Source organism: Ascaphus truei, chromosome 14, assembly GCF_040206685.1.
Source record: "Ascaphus truei isolate aAscTru1 chromosome 14, aAscTru1.hap1, whole genome shotgun sequence".
Lineage (NCBI taxonomy): Eukaryota > Metazoa > Chordata > Amphibia > Anura > Ascaphidae > Ascaphus > Ascaphus truei.
The window spans coordinates 28757349-28779897 of record NC_134496.1 but is presented as its reverse complement, the minus strand read 5'-3'; the positions used below and the strand labels follow the sequence as shown (position 1 = coordinate 28779897).

The 22549-nt window shown below is 42.0% G+C and overlaps 1 protein-coding gene across 2 annotated transcripts in view; it reads left to right on the top strand.

Annotated features, from left to right (window-relative positions):
- Positions 1-22549, top strand: part of RYK (receptor like tyrosine kinase) — a 115851-nt gene that overhangs the window by 62784 nt on the left and 30518 nt on the right. The window contains exons 8-9 of one of the 2 annotated variants that reach the window (XM_075570273.1): positions 5450-5575; positions 12817-12903. In XM_075570273.1, coding sequence (XP_075426388.1) covers positions 5450-5575; positions 12817-12903 — 213 coding nt within the window. Of the gene's footprint in view, positions 1-5441; positions 5576-12816; positions 12904-22549 lie in introns of both variants that reach the window. The other variant, XM_075570272.1, reaches the window with a different exon arrangement.

Sequence of the window (22549 nt, the reverse complement as noted above, 5' to 3'; positions counted from 1 at the left end):
TGGCAATCAAGATGATAACCTTTGACAAGACGGGGTTTCTTTAAGGCTGATTATGCAGCATTCATGTTTGTTTAGACTGTCAGTGTACATTTTCTTGATTACTCCCATATCGTATATTATGGGAATAATTTTAGCACCTCTAGTCCATGTTATGAATCCTGTAAGATAGGTTGTATGTTTTAATGAAGTAGGAACTATTTCTGGTTTAACATAAAAATACCACATGTGAGCGCATTCACATGTCTCGGACAGGTCGGCAACCCTGCTTTTCACCATTGGACTCCACTGCAGCTAGGGATTCTGGGAAATGGCATGCAAATGAGTACAGTGTCACCTTTTACGTCATGTCCATTTAACATGGTTTAATATCGAAATTCAGTCCTCCAATATCCAGAAACAAAAAATGTCAAACCAAGAACGATCATACAATATTTCATTTTTAACCTCACTTTCTGGGGATTTCTGAAACCAACCAGCCTTCATAAATGTGAATAATGAAAACAACTTTGGTTGCTGCTATACTGCTGGCTTATATTTACTGAAGGGACTGTTTTGACGTCTGAAAGCTGCAGAATGCCACTTTCATCAGCAGGAATCTTGTTTGCTGACTTACAACATAAGTGTTCATCAAATAAGCCAAGTTGATTTAACCTGGCTTTGGCCTCAGAGAACACAGCTCTTTTGCCCCCCTCTTCACAATGTTGGTAGCCTTGTACATTCCATAGTCCAGGTTATTCAGCCTGCATGCCTTTTACCTCAAAGGTGCATTCACTCCTGGGTCAGAGTTGAGGTTTGTTTTTGTGCTTCGCTGGCAATTGTAGATTCCACTATTTTACCTTATTTCATCATTATGTATTTTATTTTTTTGGAAAACTAGATTTGAACCCTTTCGCTGCCACGTGCTCAGACTGGCATTGCTGTCATCTGCAGCCGTGCATGGGATGTTTCCTGTGACACTGAGGCCTGCTGTTTCTTCAAAGTCTTCTTATTTATAGTTTTTCTTCTTTGTTGTCAGAAATGATGAGCATAATAAAGATTTGTTGGGTTTGCCAGTGTGGCATTTCCGATCAGGTGGGAAAGGGATTGATCATTATTAAGTCACCGCTAGTAATTCACAATTTTGTGTCCACAGAATCATTCGATATACATATGCAGCAATTTTGTGATAAACCTAGATTTATATATGGCTGTTGAGGGTCTATACATATTGCTTATTGAAGGGGCAATCCAATCTAAGAATAAACACACAGACGTGAACAGGTCAAAGTCATCCGCCGAGGAGCACTGCGTGGAGGATTCGTCCCGAAGGGAGTTAAAGGAGCAATCAATGCAATATCTTAAATGTTTTTTGTTTTTTTAAATAAATCAGTCCTCTACTATTAGATAATACAGGCATACCCCGCATTAACGTACGCAATGGGACCAGAGCATGTATGTAAAGCGAAAATGTACTTAAAGTGAAGCACTCCCTTTTTTCCACTTATCGATGCATGTACTGTACTGCAATCATCATATACGTGCATAACTGATGTAAATAATGCATTTGTAACAGGCTCTATAGTCTCCCCGCTTGCGCACAGCTTCGGTGCAGGTAGGGAGTTCAACTTTGCTGTTCAGGACGTGCTGACAGGCGCATGCGTGAGCTGCTGTTTGACTATTGGGCGATATGTACTTACTCGCGAGTGTACTTAAAGTGAGTGTCCTTAAAGCGGGGTATGCCTGTACTACATTATTCATTATTTTTTTTATTATTATTCGAATGTCAATGACATTTTTAATAATTTTTTATATAATGAGCATCTTTTGATTTCTATAGCGGTCTTGGACGTTTCGCCTGGCCGCGTCTAAAACGCCGCCGGGACACTTAACCCCAAGGACACTTTTTCGCGGGACACTTCGCTGCGATGTCTACTCCTGCGCCCGACCGCGGTCCGCTGCACACCCGACAAGCCAGGTCTGTCACGCCTGACTGCTCATTCTGACAACTGCATGTTTAAAAGTCTCACGCAGGGCTGCTACACTGCCTAGACAGGCCGCTCCGACTCGCAAACTTTAATGTCCCGCTGGTCGGAGCGGCCTGTCTAGGCAGTGAAGCTGTCCCGCGCGGGACATTTAAACATGCAGTTGTTGGAACAGCAGACCTGCCTTGGCTTGTTGGGTCAGATGTGCGGTGAAGTGTCCCGCGGCGAAGTGTGTTTTGATCGCAGCCAAATGGCCGTGGCAAAACGTCCCATTCTGTTCTATAGCAGGTTTTAACATACTTCCCCAGCAGTGAAAGATTTTTGCAAGACTTTCCTATTTGTGATCACATGTGCCAATCTTCCCAGCAGTTTGAGCTGAAAACTGTAACAATAGATAATATACAGTAAGAATACATTGTAGATGCTTAGTTACACTGACTGACTGGGTCGATTGAAACTGAAAGGCAGCCATTTAGTGAACCCTGGGAAGCAGGATCTTTGCTGATCGATTATGGGAGAACAAATCGATCGGCATCTTAGGTCATTTGTTTTCAATAAAGTTAATCAACGGCTGCATCTATTAAAAACCCCAAAAAATGTTGTGTTTTTTTTTTTAATGTTATTTATAAAGTGCTGTTTAGATTGCCTTTTTAAGGGAGTATCTTCTTAGCATTGGTACAGCGTGACATAGTTAAAAGCGATTTAGCCTGGGAAGGAATCCAAAAGCTCTGCACCAGCGTTACGTTTGAACTGGTTTGCAAGGCAGCTTCATTCTGTGTCCCCAGGACAACTGTGTGAAACCTGAGTGCTGGAGCAAGTACAGGCTTTCAGAGCACAAGTAAAGCATTTGTATAATTACAAAACAACGCTGGAGGTGCAGTATTTATAATGTTGGTGGTTCTTGTATTAACATTTCAACAGGAGTGCTGTATTCTCTGTCAAAAAAATTATGGTCATTGCTGACTTTAATGTTAAGATAATTTACTAGTTTTTGGTTTATCTAATGGTTTTGATTGGTAAAAAATGAGCTGATGTGCTATTGTGGCTAAGCTTCACATATGTTTTCTTCAGTAGGGACAAATTAAATTGAGCAATGTCTATAGGCTCCATGAACTTGCCAAAGGTTCAGTTTGTAGAGAGCAGAATCTAGTGATGAACCAGGTACCCAGCCATATTTAAAGTACCCGGAACAGGCCCAGGGCGCTGGGACCCGATGCTGGGTAATTTCCGTTCTGCTCTGCTCACTCGGTTCTCCTCTTGGAGAACGGCAGGAGCAGAGCAGCAGAAGACTTGCCTGCAGCTGGCGACGGAGGGTGAGGAGGACCACGGCGAAATCCTGGTGGCGGTGGGAGCAGCTGAAGACATCCTTCAGGCAGTGGCAGCAGAGGACGTCATTTTTCAGCCAGTGGGAGCAGCAGAAGACATCCTTCACAGCCGGTGCTGGTGGGAGCAGAGGGACATGTGACCAGAGCAGGAGCGTTACTATTGGACAGCCGAGGAGGAGCTGCACCGGAAGTCAGAAGTCTCGCTCCTCCCCGGCTGTCCAATAGTAACGCTCCTGCTCCGGTCACATGTTCCTATGCTCCCACCGGCACCGGCTGTGAAGGATGTCTTCCGCTGCTCCCACCACCACCAGAATGTTGCTGTGCCTCACCCTCTGCCGCGGTCCTCCTCGCCCTCCACCGCCGGCTGCAGGCAAGTCAAAACTACCCGGCCGTGTCATTTTTTTTTTTTCCCCCCCCGGTTACCCAGTCATTTTTCGTACCTGGTACAACACTACCCACATATCGGATTGAATACCATACACAGACTGTGAATTCCATACACACAGACAATGGAGCGTCGGCTATCTTTGAGGTATCTGGATGCCTGCAGTGTCAGGGCCACTAGTTGTGGCTTTTACTTGTATCTTGTGTTGCATTAGGTGCCGTCCAAATGTTGTTCACGGTTTCTTTTTTTTAATCACGATGACCTACTGAGCTGTGAAAGTTATCTATGTTGAAGAGATATTGAAATATGTTTTGGGGGACCATTGTAAATTTTGAACTGACTTAAATCTCACCCGATCATTTCAAAGGTTTTTTCCTCCTTTAAAACTCCTAACTAGCCAATAGAAAAGTAGTTACTGTTGTATATTTCCCTGTAGCTGTCATTGTGCAGTGTTGGTTGTTTTTTTTAATAAATTAACCAGACTAGGCTGTTATAACTATAGGTTTCAGCCTGTCTCTTGTTAGGCAAAAGTTGAAATTTGATTGAAAACCGCTTATTTTCTTCCTCTAGCCCCAAAGTGAGGAAAATCCTATTCGTCATTCTCCAGTTCTTATGTCTTCCTGTCATGAACTCCATTTAAAGGTTTTAGATATCAAAGATAGTATGTCTTTTCCAGAAGAGGGCAGAGCTGCTCTATGTATACAAGTTCATTAATGTCAGTGTAGGTACGCCAACATGTTTGTTTAGCAGTAATCCTGCATCTAAGGTGATTTGTGAGAAGGAAAGTAGACAGGACGTTATTATACACTAGCAAGCACAGATGGCAACACCACATTTGTCCTGTTTTTAGGCCTATGGAACATGTTCATAGTACTTCTGTAATCCCAACATAACCCAGTTGCACCTCACTGGCCTGAAGTGCTGTGCAGAATAAAATGACATCTGTATGAGTAATGTGTTTGCTGTGCACTTAAACAGTGAAGTGCCACTGCAGCTATGAAGGGTGTAGATCAGTCGTTCTCCAGCCAATACGCAAGACCTCATTAATGACCAGGCTTTTGGGATATCGAAAGAGTATCCAAGTCATGTACAAAATGGATGAGTTACTCCTATAATCTGCTGTGGTTACGAGCTTTGAGGTTGGTGCTAGAAACAGTTGGTGGAAGGTCTATTGTTTTGCCAAAACCTCCACCAGTCAATTGCTGCTACTCTATGCTGTTACACCCCAGTAATGAAGAGTATGTTGCTAGTAATCAGAGTGAAAGGCCTTAATGTAAGTTGTTGGACATTCCAGCTCAGAAATGTTATACTGTTACATTCTTTAGATCACTATGTGATAAGATGGCTCAGTTTTGAGAACCTCTTAAAATGATTTTTATTTGACACAATCCCAGCAAAGTCACTCTAATTTTGCAGATAGACTAGGTATCTCTACACAGTGGATAATAAGGTGTAATGAACTGAATGAGGCATTGAAGAGCTTACTAATATAAAAGGCTGTATAAGAAAGAGCATTATTGTTATTAAGGCAATGATATATTGATCATACGTTTCTTGTTCTGTGTAGCTAAAATGCCTTCTGGTTACTTTACGTGCGTGCGTGTGTGTGTGTGTGCGTGCGTGCGTGCGTGTGTGTGTGTGCGTGTGTGCGTGCAGAGCTCTTTATAGGAATAGTTAGAAATTATTGTATGAAATAATACAAATTTATTGTGAGCTGTGAGCAGCAAACACAACATGGGTATTCATATTGGTCTTGTTTGGCTCCGTTGGCTCCTCAGGTTATCCTACACTGCGGATCGAGAAGAACGACCTGAAAAGTGTCACCCTTCTGGAGGCTAAAGCGAAGGTGAAGGACATCGCAATCTCCCGGGAGAGAGTCACGCTCAAAGACGTCCTGCATGAAGGTATGGGCATGTTTGGGAGCGCTGAGGTTTACACATGCCCATTAGCAGACACGTTGTCTGTGCTGGTGGGACAGCACATATATATTTAATGCATGCCAATAATCTGCAGATAAAGGACAATTTTTTACATTGAGTTTTCTCCAAGAATGAGCAGCAACGGGGGAAGCAAATATTGTATAATGATACCCATCACTATAGTACTCTAGACTAAACAGCAATACATTTACAAGGATACTCATTATTATAATGCTTTATGCAAAAAGTATATAGAGATACATACTCACTATTACTGTACTCTATGCTACAAGAAATCTATAGATACCCACAATTACAATGCTGTATACTGAAAGAATATATAGATACTCACCATTACAGTACTCTGCTGCAAGGAATGTATAGTGATCCTCAACGTGACCGTTTTCGACTCCTCCAGGTTCTCTATATCACAAAAAGTGTTTTGAGATTCTCACCATTATAGTCATAAGTTCATTTGCAGAGGAGTCATTTTTTTGTCCTGCAGACATGAGTTGCAGCTTCGATCTACAAAAGAATAGTGAAACACAGAATAAAAGTTGTTGGGTCACATGAATTGGTAAACTTGAGTGCATCTTGAAATATCCATTACAAAGTGGTATTTCCATGCTTAAAATCATTGCAAACACGGTGACACATCACATACCCTTAAGTGTGGACGGTAATGACTAATTTGTTTCTCTGGGTGTTTTGTGACACTTCTTGTCTTATGTTCTGAAATGCGTTGCAGGCCCCTCTGGCAGCCCCCTGGAACAAAGATAATGTTGTCAAATACAAGCCTACAGAGAACACTCCTAGATGTGTTGTTCCACGTTTCCTTCCTCCTGCATGAAACACATTGGGGATTTTGGTGTAGAAGCATGCATAATAAAAGATCTTGCATAAGGTAAAACAGAAAAGCCACTGAGGATAGATAGAGCCACAGGGGGCCTGCACGGATTTATAGGTGTGAATGTGTGGCTGATTATTGCATGTTTTCTTTTGATAAGATCCACTCTTCAGGATTTGAAGACCATATCAAACACCTTTGTAATAACTGCAGTGATTTACTTTAGAGAAATTGACAGCAGATGAGCACCAGTTCCAGTTTTCTGTTTTCTTTGGCTACTGTAACACCTCAGACCCAATATGGTCCCCTGTTTTCTAGACACATCAGTATGTGATGAGTAAAACCGCGCGTATAGTGCCCGAGTTACACGACGGGTGATGTCACCCGTCGCCGCTAGCGAAAGTTATATTTCGCTTTGCAGCAGCATCGCAGGCGTAATGGCATTTGATGGGTTCAGGGGCTGTCACATGAGGCAACAGCCCTTGAAAAATCAAATATTGCCAGCGACCAAAATTCACGACACAATGTCGCTTCGTCGCATTATCGCCGTCGCGCTTACTATAAGAGCACGCGGCGGCAGCAATGCATTTGTTTTTGGGCGACGTTACCCATCGTGGGCACTATATGTGCGCTTTAAGTTTGCAAGCTTGTCTTTCTCAATTCAGGGACTTAAACTGGAGCTCCCTTTCCTGTTAAAGAAATTAATCTTGAGAATACTAGTGATGATAGGAGAGTCTGGTAAAAGGTTAATGTTAGTTTGGCAAGACATCGGGTGAATTCTTTAAATATCAATAAAAGAATTAAAGGTGCAGCCTGACAAACAAAAATGTGAATGCTACATGTGTTTCTTAATACATCTTATGTGTTTAAATGAAATCCTCTGATTTGGAGAATAATATATGTACAATAATATTTTAGATCTTTATTTGCATAGTGCTGTCCATGTACACAGCGCGTCACAGCAGTAATACTGGTGATATAATGAGAATACGCGCTACAGTTCTAAATGTAAATATTGGTAACATGAGTCTCTGCCCCAAGGAGCATACAGTCCAAGTCTTAATTAGGGAGAACCTTATAAGACCGTAGGAGGGTGTTATGGTAAGTACGTATCCAAAGGGCGAGTACTCCAATGCTTCATTAAAGAGGTGTGTTTTAAGATGTGTCTTAAAGGTGTTGAGAGAAGGTGCTTGTTGGATGTTGAGGGGAAGGGCACTTCAGAGGTGTGGGGAAGGGAGTGAGATTTTTTTTGCGGGAGAGGGCTTTAGATCTAAATGGGGCAGACAAAAGATACGCTTGAGCAGGTGTACATACAGCAAGACATTAGATCTCATATGTAAGAAGGGGCAGAGGAGTGAACTGCCAAATGAGGTATATATAATTGAAGCAAGAGGTCTCTCCTGAGCTGAACTTCGTTAATTTCAGCTCCGGGGACCCCTTGCTTCCAGAGATACTTATCTCAGAATGAGGTGCCGGTAGCAGCTCTCCTCTGCTACCAGGGATCACAATATGTCCGCTGTTCAAAGGTTTTACGTTCTTCGGACCAATAGGAAGCTGTGACATCATCGGTGGGGCTTCCTATTGGCCCATTTGACGTGGGAGATTTAAACTTTAAAGACTTATTTGCTCAGCCAAAGCGGCTACCGGCACCCCCTACGCAGGTGAGTATCTCCGGAAGCAGGCTTTCCCCAGAGCTGAAATGAATGAGATTCAGCTTCAGAGACCTCCTGCTTCAATCCTATATACCGGTATTAAAAAAATTGCATGCTTAGATTGCTACTTTAAAAGAGAAGGGAAATGTTGTAAGTAATACAGGCTTTAATGGGAAACCAGAAGAGGGATACCCGCAAGAGAGAAGCCAAGATAGATTGAGAGGGGAATGACACACGATTCTAGAAGCATCGTTTATGATGGATTGTAGGGGAGACCGATGAGGGGCAGGAAGGCCGGACAGTAGAATGTTACAATAGTGAAGCCGTGTGACAATAAGGGTATGGGTTAGAGTTTCAGCAGTAGAGTAACAGAAGAAAGGGCTCATAGTGGCAATATCGCAGCGAAAAAATCGTCTGGTTTTAGCAACATTGTGAATGTGAGAAGAGACTGTAAGAAAAGGTTAAATGTGACACCTAGGCAGCGTTCGTGTGTTACTGGGTGTATGATAGCGCTGCCAACATTAATGGAGAATGGATTATTAGGGCCAGGCTTGGAAGGAAGTAGGACCTCCAAGCTCCCTTCCCCACACCTGACATGTTAAGTTTGAGTCTGTGGATGGCCATCCAGGATGATCTAGCAGAGAGATATTCTGAGACTTTGATCTGGACTGCAGGTGTACGGTCAGAAGTTGAAAAGTAAATGTATGTCGTCAGCATAGAGGTGATTTTGAACCCTAAACATATGGTATGGCCACCTAGAGTGTGTAGGGAGAAGAGGTCCCAAGACAGACCCCTGAAGTGCTTTAAGATGTTACTGCAACTGTTGAATCTTAAATACCCCTTAAAGGTAATATATAAAATCAAAAACATAATGAAAGACATATTTAAATTGCTCAGTGTTTTTACTATATTGCAACTTCATGGTATGAGATTGCACTCATTGTGAGTTACCTTACCTAAGAGTAAATACAACAAAATTATTGATTGTCTGTAGGGAAGACTTGAACATCTTTCCATTTATGGACCAGTTGGTCCTGCTACAAATGATCATGACCGTTGGCAGCGTCCAGGCTGAGAGCTTGCTCGCGAGCAAAACAATGAAAGTAAATTGTTGGGACCCTGCGCGCAGTGGCGCAATGCTTAGCAAGACAGATATTTTTGCATTTGTGGCGCTTGCCCTGGTCACGTGTGCGGTTCAGCCAATGAGGGCAAACCACTCACGTGACGTCACGTGCACGCCCCCCCCCCCTACGGACACAAGTAGCTGGCCAGGAAATCGCCCGATCAGCATGAGCGCCTGACGTCCTTGGCTGGATTTCCTCCATTGCTGCTCCTGATAATTGTATCAAGTCTTTCAATCTCTGGTCAGCAATGAACCTTGTCTATAAGATAAGAGTCCACTTGACAATGACTGCACATCCTCTCTGTTATTATGACACAGACAGAATCAGCCATGTGTTTTACAAGGCTGAGGAAGAAAAGCCATAGCTCATTCTCAAGGTAAATGTGAGCTGAAGGTTCTGTAGAATGTGACGTTAAATCGACACATCCACCCAACCTTGGTTCCCTGTCCAAAAATGGTTCATCTCTGTGCACAGGCCCATTGAATTGTTTAGGTGGGATATGTTGGGATATTCTGAATTAACACTGCCATTGTATACCATGTGATATTCTGTGTTCTAACTGTGGGCACAATGAATCCTACTACATATGTATAAATATACATATACACAACATTAAGTATGCTTCAGAAGTGCCACTCGTATGGACTTAAAATCCATACTATGGTAATGTTGCAACTACTGTACATTTAACAAAACAGAATTAGGTGAGCTCAGACCTACCACTACAACAGAATGTATCGGTAACACTATATAATTCAATATATTTATGCGGTGTGCAACTAGGAATAGAATTGGCTTTACAATTATTGAAAACAAATACACAAATTCTGCGCTCCTCCCAAATTAGCTTGCAATTTATTAGTAAAATTCTATATTTTCAACCTAAGTCTAATTACAAAGGAGTCATTAAGCTGCATCTTTTGATAAAACAAAAAATTATTCAAGCCTGCTAACCCTGTGTTCGTAAACTCCGTTACAGCCGGACATTCACTAAATGCATATTTTTTCTTATGGTCCTGTGGACTAAAGTATACAAGAAATATACCTTCCACGCAACTAAATACAGCATAGATGTATAATGGATAATATTCACATGGTGCATAAAGGGAAGATAATGAATATCGGTACAAAAAATTGTTGAGAAATCAGCCAAAAAAGAATCCCTTATACTGCATGGGTGCACAGACATTTCCGTCTGCGCCCCCCTGCCTGCTCTCCCCCGCCCCCCTGCCCCCCCCCCCCCAGCTCGTGCCTTACCTGGTCTTCGGCATCAAATGACCCCGCAGCATCATTTGCCGTCGTGTCGCCGAAGACGAGGGAAGTTGCAGAGGCCTCACGCAATGCGCCGTCATTTAATTTAAATACCTTGTGGAAGAGCGCGTGGCCTCTGGAACTGCCGAGTCCCCCTCCCCTCCCTCCCCCCCAAGTTTGCACACCCCTGCCTTATAGGCTGCACTCAAGAAAGACGACGATTGGGTGGGAAATGTGGTATCCCTTTGTGAAAATTAACAATATATACACACACTTCTCCTATTTGTCAGCTATGCACTCTGCACCTCTTCAGTAGAGTGAACTTCAAACTGCCACTATTATACCCATTTGCTAACTGGAGAATTGGCAAGGAGTACAGGACCTGAGAAGAGGGCCCAAAAACTTCCGAAAAACTATTTAACAAAACAGAATTGTATGGGTTTTGACATATGTTATTTGTTTTCTTCTCTTAGCACAATGAAGGTGGCTGAAAATATTTTGCATTTAATGATCCAACGTTTATTTTTCTTTGCCTTCATTTATCAACTCTGCTTCCTTTATGGTAAGGCCGAGTCTCGACTTGTTCTGCAGCAGTCTGCTTACGCACGCTCCTAATTTATGTGACAGGGTAGACTAATGTAGGATACTTCAACATGCAGAGTATAGAACAATTAACTATGTGTTTATTCATATAATGACTACAATATACACAGTCCTTAAAAAAAAAAAAATAAGCAATAGAATACAGGTCATTTTAATACAAACACGTGGTAGGAAATGGAATCTAAGGCCCAGATCTGCAAATGGGTGCTAAACTTTTGAACACGGTAGGGGAAGGAGTAATTGCAGTGTATAGCAGTGCCTGACCATGATGATTCGTATAGTACGTGCCTCTGTGGGTGTGAGGGAAATGTGATCATGAGTCCAGGCTGCTGAAAGGTTTAATTCAGAAGGTGTGTTTTCAGATCTGATTTGAAGCTGTTGACAGAAGGTGCTTGGCGTACTCGGTGTGTGAGCAAGTAACACGGTTGGGGGCAGTGAGATAAAACGTTTTTAGGCGATGACGGGCAAAAGAGTGGAAAGGAGAAGGGGTACAGAGAGAAATCGCATCTTAGAGGTTGGGGAGTACCAGACAAGTGTAGAGCCTTGAAGATGATAACTGTGTGCCTTAGATTCCCTTTATATACATTCAGTGATCCTCTGGTAACCAAACTACGAAAAAGGTAACTACTGCAGCTCTGTGCTATTCCTTTGCTGACAGAGGGTCTGCAGTGCATTGAAGTGTTTTGTTAGTGAGATGTTTCTCACTGGAAAGGCGTGTAGACATGCTTTCAGTGAGCTGCATAGTGTCTGCACAGTAAATACAAGCCTAAAGTGATGGTATCGAATTTACCTTGTTTTTAAAGGCGTCTGCATAACACTTACGAGTGCAAAACATGCTTAGAAAGGCTGAAATATATTACGCGTTGCATTAAAGTGAGACATTACATCTCCATCACCATGTTTAATTATTATTATTATTTTTTTTCTTATTTACAGACTTTTTGGAACTGCAACTTTTTAATAGAAAATAACTGGTTGTGAGCAACAACAAAAAAACACACACTGCTTTTCCTTCACCCTTGCTTAGACAGTCCCTACTGTTGGAAACCATAAATGCAAAACACTCCACACTTGTTCTTCAGCTTGATATAATTCAAGATCAGGTAGTGAACCCTTTGGGTTCCCCAATACGTAGTCACTACGTCAAAGGGGCTGCATCATGCCCAAGGAAAGCTTGTTTTTCATATTAGGTCCACGTCCTGTGTTCCCATGTAGCGCAGGACGTGATGTGCCGTGAAGGGGAATGCAAGACCTCTTCCGTCTTAAGAGCTTCGGTCACTCACACTGCACTGGCATGCTGCTGCTACAGTCCCTCCGGCACTGAAGTGGTTAAAGCAGCAGTCTGTTCGATATAGAGGTTTTTTTTTTTTTTTTTTTCCATTTACGGAGCTGATTTGACACCCTCCCCCCCCCCCCCAACTTCTAGATGCACAAAACGGCCATGGGGTCAGGCCATGTTTTGCTGGTTTCTCGGGCACTGAAATGGAATGAACAATAGAGTGAACAAACACAATAGTAACTGATTTGGATGCTTTATCCTGCCCCTCTTTCCAAAAGTTTCCAGTGCTGGCCAGCAGGACGGCGCTTGATGGACCAGTTACTCTGTCCTCGTCTAACACTGGCCTTATGTTCTAACACTCTCAGTGCTGTATTGGTCTAAAAGCATTTACATTTATTTTGCAGTTTGAAAGCGGTATCCCAGTGTTCCAGATATCGCACAGTGTGCTAATGTCTTTTCTCTTCTCTCAGGGACTTTTGGGCGGATCTTTCATGGGATTCTTGTTGACGAGAAGGACCCTAGCAAAGAGAAAGCCGTGTTTGTCAAGACCGTGAAAGGTAAGCTATTCAGTGTAAATCCGATTCCTGCCGTGTGCACTCATTGATTATATTGAAATACCAAGGAATTGTATTTTTCCAGCTAATTCCAGTTGCATTTACATATGCCTACAAATGGTATAAACCCATCAGGCTGCTTCTCACTCCTTAGGCTGAGGACCCGCTGCACGCGCCCGCACGGCCGTCTTGCTTGCCGGTGGCGCGTGCAAGTAACTGCACCGCGATCTGCGGTCTGCAGTGAACTTTTTTCGGCGTGGGGGGCGTGGTCAAAAAGGGGAGGGGGGTGGGGAGTACGCAGCCATGGGGCAGGGCTGTAGGAGGTTGTGGGTCCGCAGGAGAGGGAGGAGGAGGAGTAGTAGGAGTGGGAGGGGGGTCCGGGAGGAGATGGGTGGGGGGTGATACAAGGGGGCAGATTGATCGTGCTGTAAAGTCCCCCCCCCCCCCCGGGCTGTGCGAAACACACACAACACACATATACATACACTTAACCCCCCCCCCCTACCTTTTGGAGGTGGGGGAAGCTCTGACAGCTCCAGCCCCCGGTGCTGATAGGCTCACCAGCGCACCACGTAACGCGTCACCGCTCGGGATCACAATCCTCTTGCATCCCCTGATGGCTGACGCGTCACAGCGCATAGTGAGCCTTGCAGTGAGGAGGGACTGGGTCCGGCTTCGGAGGACATCATGGGCAGGTGTGAAGCGCACGTGGCTGCGCGCGCCGCCGACCGCAGCAGGTTCTCCGCCTTAACTGCATGTGGCTTCAGAAGGAACAAAATCTTTCAATCCTATGTTTTCTTGAAATTGGACACCATTGAGGATTGTAACCTACATATCAATAGAACACTGGGCCATGAAAAACAGATGAAGAAAGTACCATGCTTGCTGCTTGTAGCCAGTTTAAATACTTAATTTCATCCTTTATCTAAATAATGGCTCAATTCGTAGTACAAAGTAAAATTAGAATTTAGTTGTTAGTTTGGTTTTCTTGCTCTGCATCGAAGAAAAAAACACATTGCAAATCTTTGTACGAGAATGTACCATTGTTTCCTCTCCCCTCCCCCCCCCCCCCCCCCCCCTCCCATCTCTTTTTAATAGAGGTGACCTACCCTCTTCCAAAGAATAAGCTATTTACTTGTTTGTCTCTTGGGTATGTGTAAAGATATACAATTATACACATCAATTTTGTCACGTCAATTTTGTAATCCTGTCACGATCTAACAAGTAACCTGATTAGAAGTTCTTACTTCCCACTTTTAAAAAAAGAATGATCTCTCTAAGTTCAGCCAGAATGTTAGAAAAACGTTGTAAATTATTGACAGCAAATGCCTGCCGAGCGCACACTAATCCAAGCTCAGTACAAATATCAAATGCTTCAAAACATATCCCCGCGGCGTAGTCTCCGCCTGACATATTTACTTTAAATCTCAACTCTGAATGAATTGCTAAAAGGAAGAAAAAAACTGGAAGATCTTTTTGGCAGGTGAGTATCGCAGGCAGTGCTGGGGCTGCCTTGTCCTTCTAGAGAATTGCAGGCAACTAAGAGCAGACGGCCTCTGGATTATGTCAAGGTGGGCGTGTGTTGTTGCAGAGTTTTCCAGTGTCTAAGAAAAGGTATTATCTGAAACGGGAAGAGGGGGTGGCCACAAGGAATAATCTTTTATTAAAGTTATGTTGAATTGAGTTAAGTTGAAGGTGGTCCCGTAGGGTCCGACGGCGGAGCACTGCTGTTTGAAGAAATTCGGGGCTGCACACCAGTTCCAGTTAAAAATCGATTTATTGAGTGGTCATCTGAAGTGTACAGCAAACACTCTGACGCGTTTCAGGACAGTTGTCCCTTTATCAAAGAGTAACTGCGGGTCTACTGAGTTCTCAATTATGTAGTATAACTCCCGCCCCCAACCGTGACGTCACACGCTTCGTTGCTATCGCGTGATTTGGGGAGGCCCCCATCCCATTGGATGCCATGTCAGCCAATCGCGCACGGCATGGGTGAATAATTAAGTAATGAGACTAGCATTGGAGCCACGGACTCTTGCTCCCGCCTCTACTAGTGACGTCACACGCTCTGTATATATCGGATGCTTGTTTGGTTTAACCTGTTAGTTAGATAGTATATACCCCATTACCACTTATAATACAGAAGTATATAATGTCTGGGCATAGCTGGGGAGTATATAGCACAATGGAGACACTCAGGAAAAAACAAAACACAAATATAGTGACATTAAAAGCATATGATGAACAAATATTCAAAATAAAAATTACAAGAATTACAAAAGCGCAACGTTTAAAAACAAAGCAAATGAGATGGAAGACATATATATTGGAAATAAACATATATTCTAATCATAATGAAATTTCATGTATGTGTCTTGTATATTGAAAATAGACTGATAATGACGTCTGAAACATACATCCTAATCATAGTGAAATTTCATATAAATATCTTACATACAGGCATACCCCGGTTTAAGGACACTCACTTTAAGTACACTCGCGAGTAAGTACATCTCGCTCAATAGGCAAACGGCAGCTCACGCATGCGCCTGTCAGCACGTCCTGAACAGCAATACCGGCTCCCTACCTGTACTGAAGCTATGCGCAAGCGGGGAGACTATAGAGCCTGTTACAAATGTGTTATTTACATCAGTTATGCACGTATATGACGATTGCAGTACAGTACATGCATCGATAAGTGGGGAAAAGGTAGTGATTCACTTTAAGTACATTTTCGCTTTACATACATGCTCCGGTCCCATTGCGTACGTTAATGCGGGGTATGCCTGTATTCCTACTGAAACAATATCATACAATTATTCATTTGGATCAAGCCCTCTACTGATAACATCTGACTGCTCCTATGAATAGGATCCACATACAGTGCTGCTATTATTCTAATCAAGCGAGAAACAATATGAATTGAGTTAACATGTACTGTATCTGTCTGTCATTTTCTTTGCCAACACTGCTATAAGTAATACGCCTACTGTATATACATCACCACTCTCTTCCCCAGTTTGCCTCTGAAGAATTTGTGAGATTTTCTAAACCCCACATTTGGTTATTCAAAACTACCAACAAATCTCCAGGGATTTCTATGCTTGCAGCATTTTCATTTTTACTTCAGGGGTTTGAATGGTATTTGGCATCACAACCTGAAAATTAATATTTATTGGTGTGATCTCCGGGTGAAGAGATGCGTAGAGTGAAGAGAAACGTCATACAAAAAGATAGTGGGGAGAGCACATAGGGAGGATGCAAACACACATTCACTACAAACCGGCCAGGTTGCTTCTGGATCTGAGCAGTTTTTCGAATATACGACGAGCCTCTGGAAAAGAAACAAGTTACACATGTCCTGACGCACAGTTTTTTTTTTGGTTATTTTCCTCGCACATAATGGACAGCCTCCCTGTTTCTGAGAACTGGCTTTTTTTAAGTACAGCATATTGTGCTGCTGTCTGAGCCTCTAACGTCATTGCTTTGGGTAGGTGACTGTCCTCTGTGTTTCCTCTTGCCCGCTTCTGTATTACCAGAAAATATCAACCACAAGTTGGGTTTAATGCAGACTCCTAGAACTGTGGTGTTAAAAATGCACAGGTGTGTGTTTTTTGTGTGTGCACAGCTTTCTTAAATCATGATGCCACAGACAGCGCCAATAGATAACATATTTCTGTTATGATGAGGTCTGGCAGATAATCAGCAGGATTTAAAGGCCAAACGGGAACTGCCTTGGTTATTCACTGCAATGCAGGTGAAAGAGGAAAATGGATAAAACAGATTAAAATGTGAATGAGCGTAATACACACAGAAATAAAGAATAAAGGCTGTTTTTATTGCAGTTTCAGTAGTTTTGTAAAGGATGCGCACACACTAAAATCCAGGGATTTTTCTTGTTAATTTCCATGAGTGACCATGTCTAATTGGGACTTGACAGTGAATCAGTGCTTCCCTTGCTTTTCATTCTTTGAGTATTTAACAGCTGGATGCTATCCTATCTTTAAGCAATCTTTAGACTTGTTCTGGATCACCCATGTAAAAAAAAAAAAGGGCAGCCATGCATTTGTTTTGCACACCATCAAACAATGAAGGGGTTCTGTTTTCAGTCTGAATGTGTGATAGGATGAAGTACATACACTTATCTTAACACATGGTCGCCAAAAAGCAATCGCTAACGTTCTAATCAAAGAAAATATCCTGATAGCTTAAAATGCGTAGTTTTCTTCTCTTACTTATCTCAATGCACGTGAGTGGAACAGTACAAAACACTGCACATCTCCCAGATAGTATTGTTTTTCTGTTGGCATGTTCCCTTCAGGAACAGATGAGGAAGAGCTGTTTTTATGTGATGCAGGCACTGAGGAACACAGGAATTTCACAGTGCGCAGGATAAAGTGCTCGTCTCGGGCTTAATCAGTGGTAGCAATGAGTAAATAATGCACTGTGTAGTGACGTAAAATAGTTTGCTGAGACATAAAATATCAAGTGTGTGTGATGTCCAGTTCTGAAGTTTACTCATAGAAACGCAGACGGTTTTGTGGAGTATCCTGTTTTTGTACCGTGTTCTTAATCTTGCTTTCACGGTTCTTGCTCAATGAGGTAGTGTGGAAGATTACCTTTAGATAGAATTGTTCTATCGGATCCATTCCTCCACAGTACTCGTTTTGTGTGACTTAAATATTGTATTCCTCCAAAACCTGACGAAGGGGCTGGGACCCTCGATACGTGTCATCATCATCACTGCACACAATTCAGAACTATGAAGAACTTAAAAGTTTTAACCGTTAATTATGTGTGCGGCAGAGACCTTTTATTCTAACCCAGTTTTAAGTATAACGGTAGTATCGCAAGCAGATGCGCGTGTAAAATGGATAGGAGACATTGTGTTGTAATGAAGAAGGTTGCCCTTTGTCCACAAAATCCAGACACAGGGAAATAACAGAACTCGCTCGAGTATAGTATCATGTTTATTGACGGTTCACTGGAGTTGACTGAAATGTTGAACACTTTGTAATGTTCTAAAAATACACTTGATTTAGTGTCAAACAGAAGTATGGAATCATGTCACTTTTCCATCTCATTCATTTACTTTACAAAGAAAGAAAAAGGAACATAATGGCCTGAAAGTTTGAATTCTATACATTCAAATTCCTCCTTCCTTTTATTTGTTTCACCCGTCCCTTGGAAAATTGTATTTCTGTTCTTTTGCGGTAGGGAGAACATTGGAACTGGGAGTTTTATGAACTGATCCTTTATCTACCTAGTAGTAATTAGGCTTGGGTGGGGTAACAGCTTTTTTTTTTTTTCTGGTTGTTTTTTTAACTACTGTCGCAGTCACATGCAGACATTCTAGGAAAAATCTGTAAAAAAGCTTCTGTTCTCTCTGTCCTAATTTATTTCCCTAACCTTAATATACGTAGCATATAGCGCATCATGGTGCCTGAATTTATTTAGAATTTTTTTCTAATGCGCTACTCCCTACGAAACTCAGTAATAGAGTGCATGTAGGAACTTAGGGAGGACACTCTTCCCAGACGTACAAACGGGACCTACCGAAAACATATAGGGAAACGACGAGGAAGACCAACAGAGGGCGAAAGCGCAAACGGGAGCAGGAAAGCTGGGTGCCAGGGTATCCGGGTCTGTTTGCAATGTTTTGTTTAAAAAGGAAGGTTTTTCATTCCTTTCTGAATGAAAGCAAAGCATCCGGATTTCTTAAAGTAGCAGGGAGCTTATTCCGCGGTCTTAAAGCTCTCCCAGCTGGTTTCTTAACCTTAAAACAAGTTGAGGAGCGATGACCGATCTAAGGGCCTGATTGGGGGTGTTACAGATTAAACCATTCTGAACATAAGGGTGGCTAGTCCATGGATGGCCTTAAATGTAAGGGTCAAGACCTTAAAATGAATCCTTTGCTCCACCGGGAGCCAGTGCAGATCTTGTAATACTAGCGTGATGCGGTCTCCTTATCTGCTGGAAGACGGACAGTGTAGTTTTGCACCAACTGCAGGGCTTTGATAATATGTTTTTGGAGACCCGGACCTGTGCTACTATTTGTGGATTAGTTTTCGAGAGAAACTCTTTAATTTGTCTCAGCCGATGGATTTGTAAGTAACAGTTTTTCACAATAGCTGCAAGATGAGGTTGATCAATGTTTTGTCAATAATAGCTCCAAAGCTTCTCACCTTCTCTTTTTTTGGGATGGCAGAGTTATTGATTTTTAGATCGCTGAAGGCGTTCCTTATAGCATCTGTTGGTGCTTTAGGGCCTATCGGGAGGAGCTCGGATTTAGAGGCATTAAGTTGTAGCGTATTCAATGTCATCTGATTAGAGATGTCACTAAGGCAATTATTCAGACCGTTCACCGTCGTGATAAGATCATTGGAGATGTCTAACATCATCTGGATATCACCCGCGTAGTGATGGAACTAATTTTTTTTTTTTTTGGACGAATGTTTGAAGAATTCGCTTTGTGGGTGATTTTCTGACTACAGACACTAAGAAAGGACAGCACTTTACCTCTCAACCCAACATCCGATTTACGTCTGGTCAGCAGAAAGAGTATGATCGATTGTGTCGAAACCTACGCTCAGGTCGAGAAGGATCAGAGCAGCGGCGCCCCCTTTGTCTACAGTGTTAAACAGCAAATCAGTGACACCTATCAGGGTCGTCTCAGTGCTGTAATGTTTTTAAAATCCAGATTGGTGGGAGTCCAACAGATTAAATCTGGGTAGGGGGTTCACCAACTGTTTTAGGGCTAGTTTTACAATGATTTTAGCTAAAAATTGAATATTTGAAACTGATAGATTCGTTGTCCGTGTTAAGTGAATCGAAGGAGTATTTCTTTGAAAGGTGAAATAAATGCTTCCTTTAATGAGGTTGGTAAAAAGCCTGAAGACAATGAGAAGTTTGCAATTTTTAGAATAAAAGGGGCCAGATCAAACACCGCTTCCTTTTAGCCAGGCCGGAATAGGGTCACCTGGACAGCTACAGTAGATGGTTTGATCCCTCTGATAGGGATAAGGATCTCGTCCACAGCGATAGATTTGAAAATGCTGCACCTAGTTTTAGTCAGCTCAGCAGAGGAAATATCAGATTTGTGAGTTGACCGTTGCGTGGCTGAAATTTGATTCTGAATTTTTGAAACTTTGGAGGAGAAAGACTGTTGAAAAGTAATTTGGTGGAGTGTCTACAGGAGTCGAGGTTTTGTTTAAAAAGGCCGGCTCAAGCAAAGAGTCGATGACTTTGAATACTTCCTACAAATTATTACTGGAATTTTTCATCTGTGAGGCCAAATAATGCTTTTTTTTTTGGCCTCTCACGACTTTGTAATAACTTTTCCTTATAAGTGAAGAACACGTTGACTTGCGTACAGAAAAGAAGGAAATAATATTGGTAAGAAAATACAATACGGATGCTGGAACTGTTACAGCTGATAAGATTTGTATTTCCTCATCCAATTTAGCAAAACGCAATCTACTGCTCTGAACTCCAACATAAATAAATCACGCCGTTCCAATCCAGCTAGAAGGAAACAATGGAAATGGGAAATGTCACAAAGTGACAGACTGCTTATCAATAACGTTCCAGGCAGGGAGGGGTAGGAAGGCAGTAGACAGCATTATGGTTTAGGTCAGACCACAAATGAAATTCGTCATTACTTGCCAAGCTGGTCCACCTTGAATTAAGTTTTTCCAACTGCTTTGGGAAATCATGTAGCTTTGACAGTGGGTACCAAAACTAGAGTTGTAAGGTCTGTCTTGATTCAGTTTTAGGATCTCTCTGCAGGTAGCTTTGATAGTTTACCTTTTTTGTCCTGTATGTTTATGCATTCTGCAAAGCCACTTTTATTAAAGCAATTTTTCTGTCTTTTGGACTAATACACCAATGTCTTCAGCTTACTTTTCGACTTGGGGGAAAACGGATTTCTACGTTTTTTTCTCTTAATCTATCATTTTAAATTAGGTAGCATACATCCCTTATTCTGGTGTCTGTCACTTACACTAGTTGTCTGGTCCAATCGTTAACCGAAGGTCACAAATGCCTTAATTGTGTGCACCCATCTCTTTAAACTCTGTGACCTTCATTAGCTGACGTCTGTAGAAATCCCCTGGCCTGGGAGGTTTCACTGCCGAAAGTTCAGTGGGGCATTATTTGAATGTGATTTCCTTTTCCACATCCCCCTGTTACTTAACTGTGGCAATGAGGATATGTGGCAGGCAAATATGCTTCACATTATACACGGGATTAGCATTGTGTTAAGCCCAGACATATTCAGTCATGTGTACACATGTCCTTATTTTGTTATGCTCGCTTGAGACTCACTTGGGTGATTCTATTTGTTTTCTCCGCTGGTGACGAGCTCATTCTTGCATTCTCCCTTCAGCCTCAGATGCAAGTTTCCCTTCTGATAGTTTATGTGTTTTATTTTTATGTTATATGTTGTGCACTTTAACAAACAATGGTCATGAGAAGAAGCGTTACAAGGGCCTAAAAACGTACTGCATTTTGGTATGCACAATGATGTGATTAGTCATTGGCATATAAACAAGGCAGATACCTGGTGAAATGAGAATGTCGTATTAGGTCAGCAGAGGAATCCTATACAGCTTTTATATTTACTAATGATTACAGCACATTGAATTAGGTCGAAAAATCATTGTTTCAAATAAAGTAATTGTATAAATCTATTTCTGTCCCCGCCAAAATAATCAAATGACAAGCAGATATGTTTTCAGTTTTATAAAAGTGTTTTTAAAAAGTATTGTGATCCTCCAAACAAGGCAACGAATAATTGAGTTAATTCCTTTGTATAGCTTCCTCACCTGCAGACAGTCAGTAAAGGAAAATAAACGATTGTTCTGCATCAGACCCTAGTAACTCAAGACAATGGCATATGGAAAGGTGGGCATTTACCTCTGTCTGTACACAATGTTGTCAACCTTATCAAAACTTTGTATGCAGTACCATGTATAAACTTCATATAATGTTGATGTTCCTAGAAACAAAAGTTCTGATACCTTCCTTTTGAGTACAGTGTTAAAATGTAAAAGGAGGTAGAGCTCAGACGAGGAAATATACTTTTCTCTGAGATATCATAGAATGTAGATTGGTGGTAAGAACATTGCCTTTGTAAACAGCAGAGCCTGGTTTTGAAGCACAATGTCATATTCTCACTGTGAAGGATCTATAGCATTTTGGTGGACAGTATTTGAACAGGGTCATTGTTGAACAATATGAAAGTATAGATGACATTTAAAGCAACTTTTGTATTGTAGTGTTCCTTAAAATATTCAGATGTAGTTACCAGTGTTCTGTACTGTTCCAAATGTTGGTGTTAGAACGCCGCTGTTCCACTCGAATCTCCCTGGTCTCAGTTGAACATGTTCTTGTATTCAGACATTATAATGCTGAAGGAGCACAATGTACCTTTGAGTATGCAGCTGGCTCTGTGTTTATACCATGCAGTTTGCCATATGACATGGCATATCTTGTATGGTGGTACTTTTGGACAGCAGCACAATAGAAACCTCTGTTTATTCACTGCTTCAACCCCAGGCTAGTTATGCACGAGCCATCAATAAAATATTACAAAACTGTGTAGGCTCTCATCTTTTCATGGTGAAAGATCCTGGAACTTAATTTGCAT